At 42.6% G+C, this 26,587-nt stretch overlaps 1 protein-coding gene across 5 annotated transcripts in view; it reads left to right on the top strand.

Moving 5' to 3' along the window:
* RBM33 (RNA binding motif protein 33) overlaps positions 1–22,718 on the top strand; it is a 193,186-nt gene extending 170,468 nt beyond the window's left edge. For 2 of the 5 annotated variants that reach the window (XM_073581583.1, XM_073581582.1), the window contains exons 18-19: positions 6,857–6,945; positions 12,714–22,718. In XM_073581583.1, the coding sequence (XP_073437684.1) occupies positions 6,857–6,945; positions 12,714–12,762 (138 nt within the window). In that variant the 3' untranslated portion in view covers positions 12,763–22,718. Of the gene's footprint in view, positions 1–6,856; positions 6,946–11,572; positions 11,630–12,636 lie in introns of all 5 variants that reach the window. The other 3 variants (XR_012233418.1, XM_073581585.1, XM_073581586.1) reach the window with 3 other exon arrangements.
* The last annotated feature ends 3,869 nt before the right edge of the window (positions 22,719–26,587 follow it).

Consider the following 26,587-nt stretch of genomic DNA (forward strand, 5'->3'; position numbering starts at 1 on the left):
GGGAGACCATCGATCTGCGAGCTGGAGCTGGTATCCAAGGTAAACCGCAGGTAACTAAGCGCGTGCGTCACTTAGTTACCCGCTGTGTACCTTAGATACCAGCGTGCTGGCGCTGGGAGCTGGTATCCAAGGTAAACAGCGGGTTTCTAAGCGCCGCGTCGTTGCTGGTCCTGATCGCTGGTGAGATCTGCCACCCCCGTCAGGTATCGCTGACCGTGCTTGAAAGCCCTGGACATTTTTTTGATCGTTCGTCTCCCGCTGGTCAGCACGCATCGCTCCATGTGGCAGGCGGGAGACCATCGATCTGCGAGCTGGAGCTGGTATCCAAGGTAAACCGCAGGTAACTAAGCGCGTGCGTCACTTAGTTACCCGCTGTGTACCTTAGATACCAGCGTGCTGGCGCTGGGAGCTGGTATCCAAGGTAAACAGCGGGTTTCTAAGCGCCGCGTCGTTGCTGGTCCTGATCGCTGGTGAGATCTGCCGGTTTGGCAGCTCACCAGCGATCCTGACAAGGTCATATCGTTGTCTGGATTGCTGGTGCATTGCTATGTGTGACGGGGGGCCTTAGGATTGGTACTTCCACTAGGTGGCACTAGAGTTCTAGTCCTCTTCCTATCTGAAGAGACAATTTGCATATTTGATTCCCTAGAGGAACATGCATGGCATAATAGTCTCCTCATTCTGACATGCAAGGCCTGGCTTGTCACTCTCCACAAGAAGAAACATTACCCCTTAGATCCCTATTCTAGGTGCCCATACACATTAGATTTAAGTCGCCCATGCAAATTTTGGCAGGAACGGCCAACTGTATAATGTGTGTGGATGTCCAAACTCCCGCAGCATCGGGCCTGTTAGCTTTCGGCATGTCTGATGTCTTTCTGCCGCTAGAAGAGTCTGGTCATGGCTTGTTCCATTTTTTTATATTTGAAACTACTTCCACCCTCACATGAGCGCAGCCTTCATGTATGTGTAGAGGGGAGGGTGGAAGACTATCCAGCCATTTTATAGGTTTACAATTTTTGTCAGCAAAATAGCCATAGAATACTATTTTTTTTTTTTTTTTTTTTATTATTATATATATACATGTAATTCACTTCACTGTGATCCGGTGCACACAGATATATGAATACGGCGCCACCACTGTCTGTAGGCAATAGGAGAAAAAAAAATTATTGAAATCCCCTGCCCCGTCTGCTTGTGGAATATGCAAAAAAAACTAAGCCCCTTGTTCTCTGAAATCATTTTTACACAATTTTTACAGGAAATTGTAAAGACTATCAACCAGTGTGGGCAAGAGTGTGTCCGATTTTCTATGTGTATGTTCTATTAAGAGCCCGTGTCAGTATGAGGAAATTACTGACTAAGGCATGGCCCCCCATCTACATCATCCAACTTGTTAGAGGCCACAAAACAAAGAAGGCACATCCTGGTCTTATGTCATGTCGCAGGAACCATCACATGATCTCTCGGTTTGCCAATTAACAGATCTGAAAAGTCATATGACAGTTGTCACATGATCCTTTTCAGAGTAAATGATAGGCTGAGGAGGATCATGTGACACTATAATGCCACCGATTCAGGAAGACTTTTCTGTGCATTGTTAGTCACTGAGCAGGCCCTGGGATATCACTGGAGCAAGGCTCTTTCAGCACAGGCGGATATGCTCGATCATAATCCTTCAGTCGCCAGAGTAAATTACAATGTAATCCTACTTGTCACCCAGCACCTAGAGTCCGGTGCTGGACTCTGAACACAGACTTCTCCCGGATTTCCGATTTAGTGTTCTGAGTTCCGTGAGAAGCGAGAGATGCTCTGCTTCCTTTGGCAGCCTCCTAGCCCTTACTACGACCATTTTACAGCATCAAAGTTCGTGTCCCCTTTGACTTCTATGCGGTTTGTGTAGAGTTCTGGTACCTGAACCGAACTTTGGACTAAACCGAACATCCACCGATCTGCTCATCCCTACCTGCAGCCCAAACATATTTAGCAAAGTCACATAGGTGACAGGACACTCCAATGTGGCCACACTCTTGTGGAGTTTTACATTTGTCAGCTCATTAGCAGATATGATGAACCACTCTGTCAACATTTGCTGTTTAGTGCTGGAAAAGGGAGCAAGATGGTTGCCCACCCCTTAACCACTGCAAAGGGATCATCAAAGTAAGTGATGGCCAAACTTCAGATTGCTGTATACCAGTTGACCACTAGATCCTGACGTTGGACCACCAGCCTGTCCTCTTTAAGGCCCAATGCAATCTCATTGGCTCTAGTTACAAACAATTGGCTCTGCTGTTCACCACTCGTGTAAAGGCGTAGATTAGTTACTGAGCGTCTCTAAGGCCTCCAATACGATTACATGATAACCTTTCCATAGATAGGTTATTACCGCTCAAGCGGTAACACATCTAACAAAATATGCACAATTGTACTTATGTCCCTCTTTAGATGATTTGTGTTTTGTTCCTCTTAATATGTAATACCATCAAAAAAACATCTCTTTGGAATCAATTAATTTATTACCATAAAAATGGAACTTCTATGAAAGTATGTGTCCTAGATCTGAAACACAACGCTGAATGGCCTGACCTCATTTTCCCTGAACCAGTGGCATGAGATGAAATTGGTTTAGACAGGTTGCTAATTTTGCAGCCTTTATACAGCCATTTTTTCCAGTAGTCCGATTGATTACTGAAAGCAAAAAAGCCAAACTGCTTATTGGTGCAAGAAGTGACACTGCAAACGGCTCGTCTTCTGGAAGTGCAGTACGTTTTTCTTAAGGGTATTTTGGGGGGATTAAACTGGCTTTTTCAGTAACCCGTGAATCATAGTGCTTACATGAAGCTATCATCAGAAAATGACCAGGTTTTTTTGTTTTCTTTTCAGTCCTTTATTCCATTCCCGAGTAACCGCTTTTCAAATGTTTATGTAAATGAGCTACAAGTTTAGGGGTCTTGGCCCTTCACTTACACGGATTTCCGAATGTACTGCCCCAGAGAATGACAGCGCCTGCACAAGATCTCTGGTTAGGGAGGCAGGTCACTCAGACAAGAAAGACCTGTCATTCAGTGACCACAGGATGGCTATGGGTGGGGAAAGAGACCAGAGAGCTGTTAAAGGAAAAGTCATTACCCAGGAATGGATTAAATGATTGAATAAATAAAATTAGTTGGTTTTTTTTTTTTTTTTACAAAAACCTATCACAGATTCGATCAGTTGCGAGTACTAAAGCCAGCTGACAGGTTTCTTTCAAGAAGAGTTTTCCCTGCAAGGTTTCTGATCAGCAGAGTCAGGATTACAATGACTGGTAAGGCCTGTTTCACACATCCGTTTGTGTCCATCAGTCAAAATCCGCCGTTTTGCAAAAAAAAACGGATCCGCCATTTTTCTTGGCGGATCCGTTTTTTTTCCCATTGAGTTGCATTACCGGCGGATCTTGACGGATGGCCTTCTGTTGGATCCGTTTTTTAGCGGATCCGCCAAAATTTTGACGTCCGCCGACATGCCTGAACGGACCATGCGACGTTTTTTCGGGCGGCCGGATCCGCATTTCTCACTGCGCATGTCCGAAAGACTTCTCTCAGCCGCAAATTTAACCCTAAACTTTGTTCTGGCGGCTGAAAAATTCTCTCTCCTTCCCTCTCTCTCTTCTCTCTCTCGCTCTCTCCTTCCCTCTCTTCTCTCTCTCTCCTTCTCTCTCTTCTCTCTCTCTATCCTCTGTCTCTCTCCTTCTCTCTCTCGTCTCTCTCCTCTCTCTCTCCTTCTCTCTCTCTCTCTTCTCTTTCTTCTCTCTCTTTCTTCTCTTTCTTCTCTCTTTCTTCTCTCTTTCTTCTCTCTTTCTTCTCTCTTTTCTCTCTTCTTCTCTCTCTCTTCTTCTCTCTCTCTTCTCTCTCTTCTGTCTCTCTTTCTTCTTCTCCTCTCTCTCTCTCCTCTCGCTCTCTCTTCTCTCTCTCTCTCCTCTCTTTCTCTCTCTCTCTTCTCTCTCTCCTTCCCCAGGCAGCGGTTCCTTTAAAATTCTTCCTTTGATGGATCCGTTAAAATAACGGTCCGGTGACAAACGTTGTGGTCAGTACAGGAACGGAACCATTATCCGCCATTTTAGCGGATTTTGACTGACCAAAAAAACTGATGTGTGAAACAGGCCTAACGCATCTACAGCTCTGGCAAATATTAAGAGACCACTTTCAAATATTCAGTTTGTCTGATTTTTCTCTTTATAGGTATATTTTTGAGCAAAATGTAAATTGTTCTTTTAGTCTTTAAACTTCTGACAACATATCTCCGAATTTCCAAGCAATACATTTTGTATTTTTTTTTTCCTGACAAAGAAAAAAGGTCAAAATTAAAAAAAACAACAAAAAAAAACACAGTGCTTTCAGACCTCAAAAATGCAAAGAAAACAAGTTCATAATCATTCAGAAACAATAATACTAATGTTTTAACTCAGGAAGAGTTCAGAAATCAATATTTTGCGGAATAACCATGAGTCTTAAAAACAGCTTTCATGTGTCTTGGCTGCTTTCCACCAGTCTTTCACACTGCTTCTGGCACAAAAATATAAGCAGTTCTTCTTTGTTTGATGGCTTGTGACTATCCATCCTCCTCTTGATTACATTCCAGAGGTTTTCAATGGGGTTCAGGTCTGGAGAATGGGCTGCACATGACAGGGTTTTGTTGTGGTGGTCTCTTAGCTTTTGCCAGAGCTGTATATGGTTACCAGTCATTGTCTATGGTCCACCTCACAATATGCAATGTCACACCTGACCCCACACCCTTTTCCTTGACAATTACTTAGCACACGCTTCAATAAAAAACAAAGTGTCGGGATCCAACCATTGTGGCTATATACATATGTTGTTTCCTGAAACAATAGGCAATTAGTCTTTAAAAAAGCAGAGCCTGAGTGGTTAATATTTTATTTTTAATACTGATGTACAAGCCTATACGCACAGCCAAGTTTAACACTATATTTGGAAGGCTGCAGCCATTGTTAATTTTTTTTTAATCCTGGGCAGCCCCTCTAATTTGATGGTATTAATTTAAAATGTATAGCTGAGTACAAAGTAAAATGTAGGACCATTGTGACTATTTTGTTGAACTTTTTTTAAACAAAATTTATATGTAAAGATGTTTCTATTTTTTTAAAATCTAAATTGCTTATCCAAAGTGCTTTATTGGATCAGTGGAAATTGTTAGTAATGATCAAATTTCATTTTTTTTTTAAATTTGACTTCCTATTGTTCCCTACAAGACAATGTTTGACTTTTCAACCAGTCTTGCAACTTGATTAAGGATATTTAGCCTAAGGGCCCCGTCACACATAGCGACGCACCAGCGATCCCGACAACGATATGACCTTGTCAGGATCGCTGGTTTGTCGCTACATGATCTCTGGTGAGCTGCCAAACAGGCAGCTTAGTTACGACGTCGCTTAGTTACCCACTATGAAACCCGATGTGTACCTTGGTTACCAGCTCCCTGCACCAGTGCGCTGGTAACTAAGGTACATATCGGGTTTCTAAGCGCTGTGCGCCGCTTAGAAACGCAATGTTTACCTTAGTTACCAGCGCGCTGATCGCTGGTCTCCCGCCTGTCACACGCAGCGATGCGTGCTGGCCAGCGGGAGACCAGCGATCAAAAAAAAGTCCTCGCCATTCCAGGACGATCAGCGATACCCGGCAGGGGGCCGGTCACTGGTCAGTGTCACACACAGCGATCTCGCTGGTGAGGTCGCTGTTGCGTCACAAAACTGTTTCAGGGTTCTTGTCTCACGTCATTGTAGAGCAGGGTGCTGATTATGTGAGCGAGAGGAATTTGAAAGTTATACTGTCTCTCGAAGGAAACGGACAAGGTGACATAGCAAGACTTATAGGCCAAGCAATGCTCCCTGAGAAAAAGGTATGTAAATTAGGTATCCTACAGAAAGTTAACGATTTGGCGTTTTCAAAAAGTCAATGTCCGACCTCTTAACAAGCCTTATCCCTCAATTTAGGATGTTATTACAAGCCAGCATCTTCTCCAGAAGAAAGTCTCCCGTACCTAATGTTCTGTAATTTTTTTTCTGTAATTCATAATATTGTCACAAAGTTTGTTGTCACAGAATGCTACGTCCTGGTGAATGGGTAGCTTCCGCTGACGTCAAATTGACAAAGCAGTAGCTTCTCTTCTGCTCTGTTGATTTTGCGTCACTGCACATGTCATGCTGATTGGCAGCCAGCTCCCTGCTGCCTAATTGCGGGAAGCAGGCTGTCAGTCAGCATGACCATGATTACGCCCATCAACAGAGCAGCCCAAAGGAAGAAAAGCGTCTGTTTTATTGTGGATCAGCTGGCAGGAATGGTCAGTGACCTCTCTGCGCCAGCGCCTGGTAAAACAGGCAGGAAGTTAGCAATTACTCGCCTGTTCATTTTTAGGCTAAAAAAAAAAAGTCCTGAACAATACTGATGAGCGAGTATGCTCGTTACTTGAGATTTCCCGAGTATTTGAATGTGCTTGGAGATTTGGTTTCTGTTGCCGCAGCTGCATGATTTATGGCTACTTGACAGCCTGGATACATGTGGGAATTCCCTAACAAACAGGCATTCCCCACATGTATTCAGGCTGTCAAGTAGCCATAAATCATGCAGCTGCGGCAACAGAAACTAAATCTCTGAGCACATCCAAATACTCAGAGACCACCCGGGCAACGAGTATACTCGCTCATCACTACTGGACAACCTCTTTAAGCCCCTTTGAAATATTTATTATTGAATAATACTTTCTCGTAGATTTTCTGCTGCAGTGGAAACAAAGATGTTGCATTTGAAATTGTCTCTAAATGATATATCTTTGTTTTTCCTTTTTTTTTTTCTCCTTGCAGAATCTTCAGATGTTTCCCCATCAAAGAAAAGCCATTGCAACATTTGAGAGTCCTCACCACGCTTTACAATTTCAGCAGAGGTTTCACAGGTATGTTTGAGCCATTTCACCTCTACCTTTCCTTATAATCAACCACTCTTGTATTGAACAATCAGTGATTTTCATTTTGAGGAGTTTGACTACATAGGGTTCACTAAAGGGAACCTGTTAGGATCTTCCATCTCACTAAACAGCCACTACTGGTTTATAGTGTAACGGGGGCCAGGGTCTTTAACTCTTCCACATCCTGACGCTCCACTACTGTAAAATCAGAATGTCCATTTTATAATGTACTGTGTGTGAGTGGTTTCACCCAAATGAGGGCCAGCGTTTTCCTCAGTAGGCAGGGTTCCTTTTCTTCTCACGCACACACAAATATTGTCAGAGTCTCTGTTCATTTTTTGGAATACTTAATTCGTCCAAACTTGCAGCAGTCACAGTCCAGTATTTTCCATATGACACAGAAACCTTCTCTAGACTCTCACTAGTACTGTGTTCTGGCACACGATCTGGTTCCCAGGTACCCAGTACCACAGCTAACTGAGATGACGGTCCCACTTCTTCCAGGTGCTCCCCGTTCCTCTTCCCTTCAGGAATGTCTCGGGAGTTGTCCAAAAGCCTCGCCATTTGTTCCCTCAGGCTGCCCAGTCCCACTTGTTTCCTGTCGACAGTTTCCATCTTTTCTGTAACCCGAGCCTTCACTTCACTGTCTCTCCCCCTCTGGCACTGCTTCTGTTCACTTCACTTTTTACCTCACAACTCCCCACAAATCTTTCTAGAACAATCCAGTTACCTCAGAATTAACTCCTCCCACTAGCTAGCTTCCTATCGGGTTAGCTATCAATTTAACTATTACTACTCTGGCTAAAACCAGTTAGCTATCTTATCTTACATGTAACTCTACATCCCTGCCTCTGTAGTGCCCCCACTGCACTATACTTCACATAACCTCCAACTATGCTAAACATTAGGCCTAACTATGTTGTTAACTGTCCCTACCTTAGTCCCAAACACAATATAGGTATACTAGATGGAATAATGCAATAATGCACCCCCAATCCTGATATGTATGGTTCTCTCACCTCCAATCCTGATGTGCATGCTACCCCTCAACCCCCTATCCTGGTATGCATGGTCCCCTGACCCCCCCCCCCCCCCAATCCTGGAATGCATGGTTCTCTCACCCCCCAATCCTAGTATGCATGGTCCTCTCGCCTCTTTCCTGGTATGCATGGTCCTCATACTCCCCTTTCGGGGTATGCATGGTCCCCTCACCCCCCAATCCTGGTATGCATGGTCCCCTCACCCCCCAATCTTGGTATGCATGGTCCCCTCACCCCCTATCCTGGTATTCATGGTCCCCTCACCCCCCCTTTCTTGGTATGCATGGTCCCCTCACCCCCCTTTGCTGGTATGCATGGTCCTCTCACACCCCAATCCTGGTATGTATGCTCACTGTCACCCCCCTTTCCTGGTATGCATGGTCCCCTCACCCCCCTTTCCTGATATGCATGGTCCCCTCACCGCCCAATCCTGGTATACATGGTCCTCTTACCCCCCTTTCGGGGTATGCATGGTCCCCTCACCGTCCAATCCTGGTATGCATGGTCCTCTTACCCCCCTTTCGGGGTATGCATGGTCCCCTCACCCCCCAATCCTGGTATGCATGGTCCTCTCATCCCCCAATCCTGGTATGCATGGTCCCCTCACCCCCCCAATCCTGGTATGCATGGTCCCCTCACCCCCCCAATCCTGGTATGCATGGTCCCCTCACCCCCTATCCTGGAATGCATGGTCCCCTCACCCCCCTTTCTTGGTATGCATGGTCCCCTCACCCCCCTTTGCTGGTATGCATGGTCCTCTCACACCCCAATCCTGGTATGTATGCTCACTGTCACCCCCCCTTTCCTGGTATGCATGGTCCCTTCACCCCCCTTTCCTGATATGCATGGTCCCCTCACCGCCCAATCCTGGTATACATGGTCCTCTTACCCCCCTTTCGGGGTATGCATGGTCCCCTCACCGTCCAATCCTGGTATGCATGGTCCTCTTACCCCCCTTTCGGGGTATGCATGGTCCCCTCACCCCCCAATCCTGGTATGCATGGTCCTCTCATCCCCCAATCCTGGTATGCATGGTCCCCTCACCCCCCTATCCTGGTATGCATGGTCCCCTAACCCCCCTTTCTTGGTATGCATGGTCCCCTCACCCTCCTTTCCTGTTATGCATGGTTCCCTCACCCCCCCCAATCCTGGTATGCATGGTCCCCTCACCCCCCAATCCTGGTATGCATGGTCCCCTCACCCCCCAATCTTGGTATGCATGGTGCCCTCACCCCCCTTTCCTGATATGCATGGTCCCCTCACCCCCCTTTCCTGGTATTCATGGCCCCCTCACCCCCCTTGCCGTGTATCCGCCACCAATGAGCGTCGCCGCCCTGTGTCCGTGACCAATAAGCAACGCGGCCCTGTATCCCCGACCAATCAGCTCTCCTCTCCACGGGCCTGCATTGCGGTGTCAGTAATGTTTAGCGCTAAAGACCGTAGATGACGTAACTCTCGCGAGAGGGGACGTCATCAGTGGTATAAGCCGCAAAGCATTACTGGGACCGCGATGCCGGGCGCGTTGGAGAGAGAAGGAAAAAAGTCTGAGGGCCGCCGGAAGGTGAGTATGTTTGTGTTTTTGTTACCCATGGCCACCTTCCGACGGCCTCCGATGTCCTTTCCACGCTCCCGGCCTCGCGTTCCCAGTAAGGCTTTGCGGCTTATACCGCTGATAACGTCGCGCTCTTGCGAGAGTGACGTCATCGCGGATCTAAGTCGCAAAGCCTTACTGGGACCACGAGGCCGAGAGCGTGGAAAGGACATCGGAGGCCGTCGTTGATACTAATTTTTTTTAAATCTTTTAAACGGAATAATCCCTGCGGCTGATTGAGCGCTGCCCCCGACTGCGCTGGCCGCTCATTGGTTGCGGCCGCGACCAATCAGCGGCAGGCGCAGCTTACCGTTACAATCAGCGGCCCGCGATTTGGGTTACAGACAGACACGATAAGGTGTGTGTGTGTATGTATGTATGTGTGTGTGTGTGTGTGTATATATATATATATGTGTATATATATATATATATATATATATATATATATATATATATATATGTGTGTATATATATATATATATATATATATATATATATATATATATATAAACATTACATCACATGTAAACGTATACTGTAAATGACATACACACATAAGCACATTACTAAAACATCCACAGCGTACCTGGTTTTATCCAGCAGATATGCATCGAGGTGCAGGGGCGATATCAGCCATGCACACCCCTTTCAATAGTACAGGGGTCTATGCTACTAATCATGTTCTTTTGCCTCATTCAGACGTTTTTCACAGAATGCAAGAATATTTGTTTTTAATAACAGTCCAGATCAAAATTACCCACAAAGGTCTATGAAAATCAATGATGGCACACTTTGTAGTCTTTACAATTTTTGCTAATTACTGTTGAAGACTCACTTTGTTGTTTTGTTTTTTTGTTCTCTCAAATCAATCACATTTACCATCTCTTTCCTGTCTTGATCTGTGACTCTGGTTGGAATGGATTTTCATAAACCACCTCCAGTGTATACAAAGTGCACAGATAATGCAGAGGACCCGAGCCCCACCCTTCACGGGAGGCTGGAGCATGCCTATCAAAAAGGACTTGGTTCCTGTGATCGCTGGGGAGAGAGGCGCCACCCCATGACTCTTCAGCTGTAATTACCATGTGGCACCCACCATACATTTTTTTTTTTTTTCTCCAGACGACACATTTTAGATTTTTTTTTTCCTGTTTGTACAGTTTAAAGACTAAGTAATTTCTCGTTCAGATATTCAAGTAATTTTTTTTTTAGTCTTTTTTTCATGATACACAGGGCTTCATTTTTGTCACTGTCATATTCATTTTTTTATTCCCCTGATATTGGGTTAGATCAATGGGGAAATAAGTGTCTGTTTTTCCCATTTTTTTTTTTTTCTTTTTTAAATCGCCTTAAAAAAAATTGTTTTTATCAGCTATTTTTAAATTATTGATTTATTTTTTCATTTATTTCACACATTGTTCCCCCCCCCCCATAAGATCAAAAAAGACCTTATGGGACTACATAGGACCCAGCAGCTCCTGCTCTCTTCATATACGCAGTGATCACATGATCGCCATGTATGAAGGAGGATGTGAGGTCAACGCTCCCTATTACTGCACACACAGCGCTTGTTTAGCTCTGTATACAGCGATCGAGATGACACACACAGTAATAAACCCTCTCTGCCTTCTCTATGGGAACTGGCAGGTACATGATCATGTGTAGCTGTGCTTCTCTGCAGTGATGTTTTAGAATGTCACTGCAGAGTAGGAGCGGGACCCACCCAAACCTTTAAAGTCAATGGGCAGTCTTCAAGCGGTTAAAGATAAACCAGGAACACAAGTTTTATTTAGGGACATGTTTAGAAACATAATCCCTTGCCCTCTAAGCCAGTAGTGATGAATTAGTGAAATAAAAGGTCCTGACAGGTTCCCTTTAAAGAGAAACTCTGGAAACCAGATTAAGTCTCCTTTTTGAGCCCTTTTCTAAAAATGTTTTTGTTAAATTTAAGAAAATTCTATCTTTTAATTCCTCTTCACTTCAGCACTGGGAACCAGTGACCACCTTCTCTGGAGACTTCCTGGATGTGCAAGTTCTGATGGTATGTCCTCAATAAGCACCACCAGTATTACCGACTGGTTGGCCTCTATGAAGGTGTTTGTAAGAAATTACCAGAGTTTCCCTTTAAATGCTATGAAAAAGTGTACAGCCTGGAAACGAAAACTACGTGGTCTTCGGGTGTTACTGAGCAGTATGTGTGATATGTCATATATGATCTTTTAGGACAAACAGATGACATAGAGGGGGCTCCCTCCGGAGCTACCCTTTTAGTCGGAGCAGATCTGGCCAGGTACTTGTGTTATATGGCTGGCCTTTTTATCTTAATGGCCAGCATGTATCAGTCACTGGCTGTATTAGCTCCGCCATGTATGTTTGACACTGAAACGAGAAAATATTTCAGAGAAAAACATGCTGTAAGTAAAAGCCTCCGGGAACCAAGCTGCACAGCAGATTATTCGGACAGTTAGGTCCCCGGCAGTTTCTCCACACTAGTTCCCTTGGAGTGACCGGTCTCTCCCTGTGAGCCCAGAGCACCAGGTGGAGAACCACCTTGGGTGACTTGGTCCCTAGTGGCTTTTAGAGTGTTTGTCTCTGAAATGCCAGAGCGTTTCAGAGTCAGCCATACATGACTGTTCACGTGTTGCTAAGGGTATTCTTCAAAAGGTATGTTTTGGGAGTCTTGCCTGGTGTATACCTCAAAAATATGCTTCTCTAAAGTGATAGTGTTATATTTCATCCATTGGCCTCAATATAAGAAAGAACGAAAACATCTTTACTGTGAAAAATCCTGTGTTACTTTTTGCCATTACGAAAAGAAAAGTATGTGATTTGACCTGAGTTTGGGCCAAAAGAGCTCTCTTTGGGTGACTTGAGGGCCTATGACTCCATCCACCGTACTCCCCTGGAGCTTCCCTGTGTATAGGCTGAACGTAGTCACTAAATATGATGTGATCACAGTAGAAATTGACTGTTTATCTGACTTGTGAATTTATAGAGCGAAGATACAGAAAGTGTGTTCTTGTTTTTTTTTTTCTTTGACCTACTTAGAGGGACCTCATAACATCGCTGCGCTCGGCATGAAAAGAGTGATTCCAAACCTGCTAACTTCTTCTAAACCATTTCAGGCACATGATAGACTTGTCACACATCAACGTATCTCTGGTCACCGAATGAACGAACCTTCATCTCCAGCTGACAGTCAGATGAAGAGAGACTCCGGACTCTGCAATGTCTCCTGCTTTTGGATGTGATGACTCAAGAAAGCGACTCGGGGGAGACTTCTATTAAACCCATAAGACAGAGATGTGCGCTATAGACTTTCCTACATGGATCTTTGCCATGTAGCATTTTGTGACCCTTGCATGTAAGGATGTCTCTGGGAAAGACTCATTTCAGACTTGTGGGGGAAAAAAAATCAGAAGTCACAACAAACATAATTTGTAGGAAAGAAAGCATGATAATGGTTACTCTTCTCCTCAGGGCATCAGTAATCCCACATAAGACCTCACACCACTATACATTCTCCGCAGACGATTTCTAGAATAGCCCTTTATCTGTAAGTATAGTTGCACCTTAACTAAAATGAGACTAGGTGTCAACCATTACAACATTAACAATGACACTGATCGAGTCAGTGTCCTCAAAATGCCTCTTATGTCCCGCCATAGTGTAGTATTTAGGACTTTTTTTGTTGTTGTTTTCTGCACATACCTTCTACCATTGACTTTCTAACTGGAGATTGATCTACTGTCCATTAGTCTTGAAGCGTTTGGATAAATTAAGAACATCAAGATGTTCTGAATAGAAAGAAATACCTGTTTTGAATTGGTCTTCACCCTATTTTACTATCTCTATACTTGAAAAGAGTGTGCCCGCTGATAATTGTCACTTGGTGGTAATATTAAGAGCGCTGCTCTGGAGTGATTGCGGACATATTTCAACTATTCTGTTTCCTCCAAGAAATGTAAATAGTGTATCTGCTGGAGATGCCAGAGAGAAATCCCTTCATCTGTCCGTATCTAGTCATCATATATAGAAACAGGTACTAATCATCCGTAACCGTGAAATAGTTACAGCCATTAAATGTGTCGAGTATTATAGAAAACATGACAGATTAGTCCACAGGCTGTGTGTGGTATTGCAGCTCAGCTTCATGGAAGTTAAATTGCCTGAGCTGCAATACCACACCCAACCTGTGGAAAGGTGTGGCGCTGTTTGTTCTAAACAGCAGCTATGGGTTTTTTTTTTTTGTCTAACGCCAGACAACCCCTTTTAATACATTGGTTCATGCTTTGTATATGTTGAAATTTAGAAACGATTTCTAAAGACTTGTTTAGTCAGAGATGTAATCTTAAGTATCGGAGAGGTGCAGAAAAGGTTAAACGCGATTAGTCTGTTGTAAAAATCATTTAGACAATAGGTCTATATCTAATGTGAGCAGTATATACCCGCCCTCTCCAGCTGTGAATGAGCAGTATATACCCTCTCTCTCCAGCTGTGCATGAGCGGTATATACCCTCCCTCTCCAGCTGTGCATGAGCGGTATATACCCACCCTCTCCAGCTGTGCATGAGCTGTATATACCCACCATCTCCAGCTGTGCATGAGCGGTATATACCCGCCCTCTCCAGCTGTGCATGAGCAGTATATACCCGCCCTCTCCAGCTGTGCATGAGCAGTATATACCCGCCCTCTCCAGCTGTGCATGAGCAGCGTATACCCGCCCTCTCCAGCTGTACATGAGCGGTATATACCCACCCTCTTCAGCTGTACATGAGCGGCATATAGCCACCATCTCCAGCTGTGCATGAGCAGTATATACCCGCCCTCTCCAGCTGTGCATGAGCGGTAAATACCCGCCCTCTCCAGCTGTGCATGAGCGGTATATACCTGCCATGTGCAGCTGTGCATGAGCTGTATATACCTGCCATGTGCAGCTGTGCATGAGTGGTATATACCTGCCATCTCCAGTTGTGCATGAGCGGCGTATACCCGCCCTCTCCAGATGTACATGAGTGGCATATAGCCACCATCTCCAGCTGGGCATGAACAATATAATGCCACCATCTCCAGCTGTGCCTGAGCGGCATATACTCGCCATCTCCAGCAGGGCATGAGCGATATACAGCCGCCATCTCCAGCTGTGCATGAGCGGCATATAGCCGCCATCTCCAACTATGCATGAGCATAGTTATTAAACTTTGCGCCCACCTAACATGGCAGTAAATACTGCAGGGTACAGGCCTCGTTGGTTTGCATTGTGCACTTTGAAAGAAGTGGGCTCTATTCGCATTAGTCATGTGCATCCTCGGTGAATGTAGACGAATTCTAGTAACTTTCATGTTTCTATATGGATATCTTGTACTTTTCACGCCAAGAGTAGTGCTCCAGACTAAGTCATTCATGCCATCAAAAATGCCAGGCATCAGGTGGAAAGCCTTAATGTGAACAGAGCCATATTGCTCTACCATTGTTTTCTTTAATAAGAGGCTAAAATGAGCCAAGTATATGTATAACGTTTCTAGCTCTTCCTTATGTGAAGGCGCATTGCCTTGTGTAGCTGTGAGTGCATCTCATCGCTGTGCCGGCCTTCACCTGCCCTGCTTACCTAGGGGCCAGGGAAACTCCTCGCAGCGTCTTGGGAGGATGAATCCAACAGAAGACGCATTATAATTAGCAACTTTAGGAACTTTATTTAAAATCTGTAATATTTTAGCTACGTGTTCCAGAAAAATTAAGACCTTTTTATTTGACAAGTCTAAAGCTGGATCCGTCTGACACGTTTGCTTAGATGTTTGGGTCAGTGATGTATAGATCTACTGGAGTCCAAGTCCCAGGGTTTACTCCATAGTGAAGACACCTCATCAACGGGCGTAAAACAGCAATATTATCTCACCAGCCTCCGCCTCGGGGAAAGAAGTAATCTAGTTTTGCTTAGGTTTAGTAATTCTCTGTTAACATGTGCGTTGATGGTTTCAATTAGTTTTTGGCAAACGTTCAGTATTATTAATGGTAAGCCAGTATATTTTTGCCGCCAATTATCCCAGACGTTTACAGTTTGCCTATGAGCATTTGTGTTTAGCTGGAAAATGGATACACTAAAGTGCCATGACTTTACGTATAAGTGGAAGCCATTACCCTACAGTGAATGGATCCTAACTATCACTTTTGCAAATTTAAGGGGTTGGTCACTCTTGGTCAATACATGGCTCCTTAGAGAATAAAAACAATCTGCACTCTCCTCCCCCAGCAGGACCGTTCCAGCGATGTCTGCGCTGTTGATCCCAGAGGGTGGCGTAAACATTGTTGTCGTGTCACCGCTGCAGCCAATCGGCTTTGCTAACCGGTTGCGGCTGTTACTATCTCATCAGAGCGAACATCTACAATGTTGATGAGCTGCAGCCGATCATAGGCCGCTGATTGTTGTCATGTCACCGCTGTAGCCGATGTCACGCCACCCTCCAACAGCACAGACATGGCTAGAACGGTCTTGCGACAGGAGGCAAGTATGCTCTGTTTTTATTTTCCATGGGCCCTGAGTTGTAATAGGTCCAAGGACTTACCATGTATTTGCAAGGATTTGTCTTGTTTAGTGAATTGTCCATCTTCACGTACCAGACGTTTGTTTTTATTTTTGTTTGTGTTTTTTTTTTGTTTCTTTTACAGTCTAAAAAGCGCAAAGGCTCTGTGCCAATGTCTACTGTCATAATATAGAGATTTACAGTGAGTAGAGTTGGTGTGTGTTTTTCTACTTTTCTGAAATGTTGATGGATTTGAAGCTTTTTTTTTGTTTTAAGAAAACTGGTTCCAATCCTTTTATAGATATAAGACGTTAATCTGCACAGATTACTTCTCTTATAGATGAATGTTGACTTGAAGCTCGCTTTAGTCTTATTTGGTTGTACCACTTTCCTATTGGAATAATAAGCCCTGAAATGAAAATAGAATAGGCGAATGATTATAATAACTTCTTGGCTGTTGTGGGGTGTTTGTTTTTGTTTAGTTTTTTTTATTTGAAAATTCTTTATAGGAATATCCAGCCCGTCACCTGTTCCTTGCGCATCGGGAGATGGTAGGTGGTGCAGACATGGCTCCTGATGGTGATGTATCCGATGGGTAATACGCACCCTTTTCTAATTAATAGGAGACGTGCACAATACCTGGGAAGTGACCAACTATTGTCATGGCAGCAGCGCCTCTCATTTTCGAGCGGCGCTGAATTTGATCTTGCCGTTTGACCATGGTTTATTTGTTTTTCAGTTGCCCATTGCCTTGAGATTTTTACTAAGAAAAATATTAAGAATTTGATTATAAATGGTTGCCCAGAGTGTTCCTGTCAGTTCTGTTTCTCCAGCAAGAACCTTTCCAAATCTAGGGCAAGAAAGCTGTTATCAATCAGTGTCCTAGAATTATTCTACTGTCCTTTTCTTTGACGGTCTTTTGGAAAGTCAAATCCTCTTCGGCTGCCATACTCTAGGTTTGGCCCAAAACAGTTTTTTTTTTTTTTTTTTTTTTAGAGAGCTCTAAATATCTCAAGAAATGATGGACCTTGTTCTTCTCATTATCTGCACATTACACTTGGTTAAAGGCCCCGTCACACTAAGCGACATACCAGCGATCCCGACACCGATATCAAGGTGTCAGGATCGCTAGTAAGTCGCTATGTGATCACTGGTGAGCTGTCACACAGACAGCTTCACCAGCGATCAGCACAGCGATGCCGAGCGCCCGGCATCGCTGGCCATCCCTGTAAAAAATAGAATCAAAATAAAAAATATAGTTATTCTCACCTTCCGACGTCCCGTTCAGCCATCCTGCCTCTCTCCACGCTCCGGTCCCAGTGATCCTTTGCACGAATGACCGTGAGATGTCACGGTCTCGAGGAATAAGAAAGTCTCGCGGTCATTTGTGCAACGGATCACTGGGACCGGAGCGTGGAGAGAGGCGGGATGGCTGAACGCGACGTCGGAAGGTGAGAATAACTATATTTTTTATTTTTTACAGCTGATCGCTGGTCTCCCGCCTGTCACACGCAGCGATGCGTGCTGGTCAGCGGGAGACCAGCGACCAAAGAAATGTCCAGAGATTTCTTGCAGCGATCAGCGATACCGGCAGGGTGGCCGCTCGCTGATTGCTGTCACACATAGCGATCTCGCTGGTGAGATCGCTGTTACGTCACAAAAGTTGTGACTCAGCAGCGATCTCGCTACCGAGATCGCTTAGTGAGACGGGGCCTTAAGTCCAATGGTTTAGAAGGTATTAACCTTTTACTCTGGCTTTGGTGATTTAGACTAGAAGTCTTTTCTCCTCTTCGAGGCCCAAAGTTTCTGTTTGATCAAACACAATGCCCCTCGAGGAAGTAGAGCAACCATTATCTGTGTTCTCTTATTGTGCATTTCAACCCAAATGCAAACTGCAAATCTAAACCTTTTTGTACATACCGAGAAAGACTTTTAAGATTTTGCTGTACACCCCTGTTACTTGGACTTCCGTCTCTGAGATCTCTATAACTCTGTTTTCCTTGTATAGTTCTTGAATTTTATAAAGATAATTAGTAAGTCACCAACTTTACCCAGACCAGTGTATTTGTTCATTCTAGTATTTTGAGTAAAACCTACAAGGACACATTTGTTTTATTTTATGTTGTGCTAATACTTTTCTTTTGTTCATTAAGCATTTTGTCATGTACACTTCCATTTCCTGTTCATTTCTTTTTGTTTGTTTTTTTATTTTATGGCATCTGTATCCGTGTTATAGGCGATGTTACAACTGTACCTTTCATAATCTGCAGTTTACATTACTGTGAAGGGCTTGATATTGGCCTTTGTTGTATGAACATTGTTTCCTATTAGTAACTTACAGAGAATAATGTCTCCAAAATAAATGCTGAACCTTCGACAGGAAGTTTACAGTGCAAGACCACTGTTCGAAAATCCAGAAATTGTCTTATTTCCATCCAGTTTTTATTTTTTCCAGTTAGGGCTTGATTAACTGGGTTTATTTATCAGCGGAATAGGATTTTTGTTTGCTTTGTTTCTTAGAATATTTATTTCTGGACTTATTCTGACTTATTTTTTGGCTTCCTTTTGTTTTCACACCCAAATCCAGTGTTTTTTTCTTTCATTTTCGTTTCATGACCGCCTTCAGTCCTTAAAGATTAGTTTGGAAATGTTTGTTAGTCGTTTAGTAATATTTTTTTTATTTTTTAAGTCTTTTTTTTTTTAGTTTTTAAAATGTTAGCTTTTTTAGGCCAGCAGTTTTTGATGTTAATGCACACCTTTTGACCATGCCATTTAGATGCCCACTGTAAATATTTGGAGGTTTTTGGTATCAATGTTTTTTTTTTTTTTTTTTTGTCATTCTTTGACTTTCTAAATTAGCGCCAGAAAGGGGCAACACACTATTGGTAAATCAAAGGAGGTCATTTTAAAAGTTTAGGGTTGAAAATGGTAATATGGAGTTATTTTTCCCACTATTGAAGTGACCCAAGCTAATAATAATCTGCCTTTTTTATCCAGAGGTTAGCAGAGGTCTAGAGCTCCACTTTTTGTTTTCGCTCTAAAGCGTTAATACAATGTGTGAGATAATGAAAGTACAATAAAGGAGGACACTGTTTAATTTTCAAAGGCGTTGCCCTGTCGATAAAAATTACTGTGATACTCACCTTCACCAATCCACACAACTCCTGTTATATAATAATTAATGGTCTGGGCTTCCTGTTCCAGTCTCAACAAGCTAGGATTGATGGGAAATGCTTGCTCAATCAGTCAATGAGTAATGTCAGTTGCTGGGCAGGTATTTCCAGACATTTTTTAGTATTCCAAAACTGAACCAGGAAGTGAAGGACAAACAGGGTAAGTGCCACAACAGGGGGATTGGTGAGCCTGAGTATCATCTTCTTTTTTCCTTTTTTTCTTTTTATTATCAGTCAGACCCCTATTAAAGAAAGTTTAGCCTATGGACAGCCTCATTATTTAATTCATAGAGAATAACAGAAACTACCTTCCTGAGCTATGCATAAAACGATATATAAGAATATAGCGATTCTATAAATTAGATTAATTCTACCGCTCTCCCATGGTAAAATAGTGTATGTTGTTCTTGTGTGCTCTTTGGGCTTAGCTATGTGTAATGATCAATACATCCGTATTGCTTTGCATTGTTCCATCTGCACATACAGAATTCAGTTTCTGTAGTTGACAATGACACTATGTGCACTTAACAGTTTTTGGCATACTTTATTGGTGTAAAGCAGTGGGCGCAGTCACACTGCCTCTCCCTTCATACAATATTATACAATAAGGTAAGGTCATGTGCTGCTTTGCTTATGCTTCATCAAAAACATTGAAGAACGAACTCAGGTGTAGATTTTTTTTTCTTTATATCTTTTCCCTAAATTATATGTTGCTGTTTTCTATGAACCTTTTGGAGTATTTTATTGATCACTTTTGCTCATCTTCGAGTTATATTTATACTGTTGATATTTTCAATGCAGAAAGGCTGATGGTTCTTTTCATTCAATCCTATGGATTGCTCTTATAGCATGTTAATACATGCACAAGATGGGTTCTAATCTGCAGGTTTGATTTATATTAGATCGTGTTGTTTTTTATACTCAGGATGTTGTTATGATTGGAAAGGATCATCTAGATCTGTGATTTGTTTTTCTTTGTTACTGTGAACTGGCGTCTTGCTCATGCTGAGGTGGTCTTCACGGCTGCTATAAATTGTACAGGTTTGTAGACTAATGTACTCGTTTACTGCTAACTTTTCAATTCTTTTGCAGGTCGTAATGTAAAACCCTTTCTTTGCAGCAGGATTTATAAAGACACATCTCAACTAAATGTCCTTTTCTCTACAGGTCTACTCTTCTCCATTAAAGAAGCACTCCCATAGATGTATATATACATACATTAAATATTAAGTTAGTCTAGTTTCATACTAGCGTATGGCCGAGGTGCGGAGGGCTGCAGGCTTCCTCCGTGAAGCTCCGCCCCTGGCCGCTCCTCCTCCAGTCTGCCCTGCCTCTGTTGGCATGCGACCTGCATACCCTATCTTTAGCATTAGGTACGCAGGCCGTGTCGATGAATGCAGATGCCTCCGCATGCGTCTTTTGACGGTGCGGCGACCTGCGCCAAACGCAGCATGTTAAATTTTGGCGCGCTCGCCACACTGTCAAAAAGACGCATGCGGAGGCTGGCGGGCGGGGCAGAACAGAGGAGGTGTGGCCGGGGGTGGAGCTTCACGGAGGAATATATATATATTATTACACATACACATGCCCACACACACCTTATTTTCTGGCATATAAGATGACTGGTTTAACCCCTGGAAATCGCAAATGTCGGGGGTCGCCATATACGGCAGGTGCGGAGCTCTGCGGTCGCCGCATATGGTGCGGGAGTGGTCCCGAAGACGAGGTGCCTCACCGGGAAGGTGTAAGTGAATCAAGCTCTCCTTGTATTCTATTACCTCCTTCTCGTTCACCCATCTGGCCCACCCTTCTCGGCGCCTCAAAACTCGCGAGGATGGAAGTAAAGCGGCACATGCATGCCTCTGCCGATTCACTTCCATTTGACATTTGGGAGGCAGAGAAGGAGCCGCTTCACTTCCTTCCTCAAGAGATTTGTGAGGCAGAGAAGGGCGGGCCAGACGGGTGAAAGAGATGGAGGTAATAGGATACAAGGGAGGGCTTGATTCATTTACCGTACACCTCGGTGAGGCACCTCATCATCGGGACCGCTCCCTGCACCGTATGCGGCGACCGCAGAGCTCGACACCCGGCGTATAAGACGACACCCAGTGTATAAGATGACCCCCGACTTATACGGCGATTATGTCCCAAGCTATATTTTAAATGTAAAAGTTGGGGATCGTCTTATATGCCGGAAAATACGGTATGTGTGTATATATAATATTTTTATGTATATTTTTTTTGTATAATATTTTTATTAAATGTGTCAGTGTATTAATATACTCACCTACCGCTCCTCTCCAGGATTCGGCATAGTTCTGCTCCTCTTCCCAGTGACGTCACTGCTCTGCAGACTTGTGAAATGGCGCTTACAATATAGTGTCAAAACTAGGCTCCTTAGGCTTAAATTGTAAAAGAGACTCCCGGGTCAGGTATAGAGTGAGCTGGCTTGTCTGAATTGTGGTGATGTCACTGAGAAGAGGGGCAGAACTGCGCTGGATCCCAGAGAGTAGCAGGCTAGAATATAGGTACACTTGCACTACATTACATACATATATAAACAGATTTAATTAAAAAAAATATATAGAATGGGAGTGGTTCTTTGAAGATATTCCGTGGTGTTAGTGATGAGATACATTTTTCTGGCTCATGGGTGTTAGTAGACTTTAAAAATATCTAGGTTATTATGGGGCTTCGGTGAGGGGGTAGGACACAGATTTAATTGAATATGGCAATGTTTTGGGTCAAGAGACCTGAGGCAGTGGTGAGAAAACAGGGTAGATGGGCACAACAGGTTAGTAACACATTTATAATTTACATGCTAAAACTATAATAATTTTTTTCCATCTAATTGTTTTTTTTTCCACAGCTCCAGAGTAATAAGATGCTAACGATATATATATATTTTTTTTATTTGACCCCTCTTTTCTTTAGGTATTGGAGCAGCCTGCTGCTGACTTTAGATGTTCTGGTCATTCCTGTTTTTCTTTTCACTTATTTTATGTTGTAAATGTTTTATAAGTAATTATTTTTTATTTATTTTTCGCACTTTACAAAAATTCTGATTGACCTCGGAGTTCCACTTCATAACAATCAATTTAGTTGAATGTGATCCTAGCCTAAAATCTTTACTAACTTTAATTGGGTAGAAATCTACCCCCAGAGTGAGACACAAACATTTTTGCACAATTTTATAAAACTTGAGAATTACAATAAATGCTGCTATATAAATATATAAATGTACTTAAAATAAAACTTGTACATTTTTAAAGCATTCCGTTTTATACTTTTATAATAAAATATTTAACTTTACACAGTGTGTTCATTGTTTTTTGCAAAATAATGTATGTTTTTGTAAAAACTTATGTATTTTATTATTGTGATACACTTCCAATTTTTAAATAAATATATGAATAAAATTATTTTTTCACAATGATCGTTGTTTTCTAATCATTTGTTGGTGTGTCCTTTTTCCTATTTATGGTTATCCTACACCTGCAAAAGGCTTTTTACTTGTTGGAGTCTTTATAATAATAAATTTTATTTCTATAGCGCCGACATATTCCGCAGCACTTTACATTTCAGAGGGGATTTGTACAGACAATAGACATTACAGCATAACAATAGTCACATAGATTATAACAGATACCAAGAGGAATGAGGGCCCTGCTCGCAAGCTTACAATCTATGAGGAAAGAGGCAGACACGAAAAGTGAGTGGTAACAGTTGCCCTGATTGTTTGGACCAGCCATAATGTTAAGAGAAGATAATCCTTTAATCGTCCCACCATGGGGAAATTCAGAGCATTACAGCAGCAAGGCAGGAACAAGTACAGATACAGATGCATAAAGGCATTACATTGACAGTAGGTAGGTACATATACGAAAAAAAAAAAAAATGTAACCGGACTGTCACAACTTTGGATCTATCAGTTCTCTGTTTGGGTCATTCTCCGTTTTGGACAGTGCTGGTTATACAGCCTAACTGCAGCAGGAAGGAAGGACTTTCGATAGCGCTCCCTCTCACATTTAGGATGAAGTAGCCGGTCACTGACAGTACTGCACATCTTTGTCACGGTCTCATGCATGGGATGGGAATCATTCCGCACCATGTAGCTCACCTTGGCCAGTATCCTCCTGTCACCTACTTCCTGAACTGGATCAAGGGGGCATCCCAGGACAGAGCTGGCCCTTATAATCAGTTTGTCCAGCCTATTCCTGTCCTGGTTGATATGCCACTACCCCAGCATGCCACACCAAAGAAGATAACAAATAGTAACTTGGCACTCAACTTGAATGATCCTTTTTGAAAGAAAATTTTATTATGTGCAGTCTCAGAAACGTTTCGGCCCACAACAGGCCTTCATCGGTCTGCTGTATCAGATATGAGACAGAGATATAAAACAATCATAACAAGTCCTCATATACAATGCACAGATGACAAGTACGTAATATATAGTCACAAAAAAGAAAAAAAAACACAAAATCATCGAGATTACACATAAAAAAATACATCATATAACATAATGACCAAATAGCACAAAGAACCAGGTGGAGAGAAAAAAAGGTGATTATTAAAAAGGTGGCCTACCCGACTGATGTCACAGTGTGGTGACTAAATGCAAGTCCAAAATTTCGTATATATTGATTCCTAAATAGGTAAGTGCAGTGAGGTAAGATAATTGTGGTTCATAGTAATCAAGGTCTTAAAGAGATTGCGATTCTAAATATACCTGCTATCAAGGTTGGTGCAGGTGTGCACTGTGCACTCACTTGATACTGTTTGCGTATGGGCTATAATATAAGTAAAGATAACATTAAGAAATATACAACGGTGGGCAAAATAATAAGGACTCGTGGGTAATATATACCTGGTAAACTAGCCAGACTCAATATATATTGATTTTGGTGCGGTATCTAACTCCTTGGATTCAAATTAGGATGATGCACATTGTGAGATGCTTGGCCTGAAATAGTCAGGAGAGGGTTAAGATAAAATATACCTGCTTTTTTCTTTTTCTTTATAATGCTTTAAGTGTCAATGCCCATAAAGGGCTAATAATAAGACAGAGTGCATCACAATAAGAACTGAGCATGGCAGTATCAGTAAACTGAAGACAGGCTGACACATCACTGCTTACCATGGAAGACAGGCGTTTGATATGAAAGACTAAGTGCTCTTGAACCAGAGGTCCATCCAGGACTGTAGCTGAGAGGGAGCACAAGATAAGCGGTGTAATCAATGTAGTGGTATCCCCTAAAGCTGTAATACAGCAGGAGCACAGGTAAATACTAGTAACAGCAGTGGTGGTGAAAAAGAAAGGGCGCGCTATTAATCAGGAACGCTTACCTTGTGGAGGTCGGTTGGGGTATGTAGATCAAAACGCTGTATCCACCGCTTGTATGACAGCTCAAATAGCCATACCCGGCATGTTTATATGCTGGTGAGGCGGGACTAAGATCGCGCCGACCGGAAGTAGTAAACCGGAAGTGCCCGGCTGAACATGTCAATCAACATTGCCCTGTGTGTTCAGTCATAGAAAGAATAGGAGCAGGCGTGCTCCAATAGAATGAGTGAAACAGGGTCACATGTCAGGAATGGGAGGGGCAATGGGACTCACATTGTCAATAGCATTGCCCTATGTGTTCAGTAATGGAGAGAATAGGAGTAGATGTGCTCCAATAGAATGAGTGAAACGGTCACATGTGAGAAATGGGAGGGGTAATCGGACTCCATGTCAGGGCTGGCAAGTGGCCCATAGTTATAAAGGGAATAATGTGACGTTCATGTTAAAGAAGAACAGCCCTGTCAAAGCGGGTTTAGTGAGGAGAAATATCAAATTCTGGATATATTTGTAAATCATTAGTTAGGATATGTAATATATTAGAGAGAGGCTAGGTATACCAGGTCAGGTAAGAGAGTAATAAGTGGTGGGATATAAGCTGAATCTATCACAATATATAATATGAACCTACCCATCACATTTATAGTATAGAAAAGTATAGTAAAGTGAATTGCTGATAATCATAGTCGGGTGAGATTGGTGGTGCAGTGAAGTCCAGATGGACGTGACCCGTGAAGGTAATCGATTTGTTATCAGTAGAGACGACTCTAAAATAGAGGAAAAAAAACAATATTAATATTCATGATGGCAATTATATAATCCTAGGAAATAAAGGTATAGACACTTCTATAACCCTCTGAAAATCAAGAAAAACCATGATTACTGTAAAGATAACATACACATTATTATACAATAAAGTCACATTACAGATAACAAATCATATTCCCTATTTAACCCCTTAGGGGCCAATGTTTGCAGCTCATGTATCCAGAACGATTCCCTCCGTTTTAAAGTCCTAATGCGGTCTCCTCCGCGTCTGGGGATGGGGATGTGTTCAATGACTTGGAACCTGAGCTGCGTGACTTTATGTCCATGTGTATGAAAATGATGGGGTAAGGGGAGAAGTAAATTCTGACATCTGATAGTAGATTTATGTTTACTAATCCTATCACGTATTGCCTGAGTTGTTTCTCCCACGTAGAGGAGCCCGCAGGGGCATTTAAGCAGATAAATTACGTAGTTCGTATTGCAAGTGGAGAAGTCCTTAACCCCTTCACCCCCAAGGGTGGTTTGCACGTTCATGACCGGGCCAATTTTTACAATTCTGACCACTGTACCTTTATGAGGTCATAACTCTGGAACGCTTCCATGGATCCCGGTGATTCTGACATTGTTTTCTCGTGACATATTGTACTTCATGTTAGTGGTAAAATTTCATTCAAATAACTTGTGTTTATTTGTGAAAAAAATGGAAATTTGGCAAAAATGTTGAAAATTTCGCAATTTTCCAACTTTGAATTTTTATGCCCTTAAATCACAGAGATACGGCACACAATAAACTTGATAAATAACATTTCCCACATGTTTACTTTACATCAGCACAATTTTGGAACCAAAATTTTTTTTTTGTTAGGAAGTTATAAGGGTTAAAAGTTGACCAGCGATTTCTCATTTTTACAACACCATTTTATTTTTAGGACCACATCACATTTGAAGCCACTTTGAGGGGTCTATATGATAGAAAATACCCAAAAGTGACACCATTCTAAAAACTGAACCCCTTAAGGTGCTCAAAACCACATTCAAGAAGTTTATTAACCCATTAGGTGCGTCACAGGAATTTTTTTGAATATTTAAAAAGAAATGAGCATCTAACTTTTTTTCACAAAAAAAATACTTCAGGTTCAATTTTTTTTTTATTTTACCAAGGGTAACAGGAGAAATTGGACTGCAAAAGTTAT

This window comes from Dendrobates tinctorius, unplaced genomic scaffold (assembly GCF_039654945.1).
Source record: "Dendrobates tinctorius isolate UK_male_01 unplaced genomic scaffold, ASM3965494v1 ptg000070l, whole genome shotgun sequence".
Taxonomy (NCBI): Eukaryota; Metazoa; Chordata; class Amphibia; order Anura; family Dendrobatidae; genus Dendrobates; species Dendrobates tinctorius.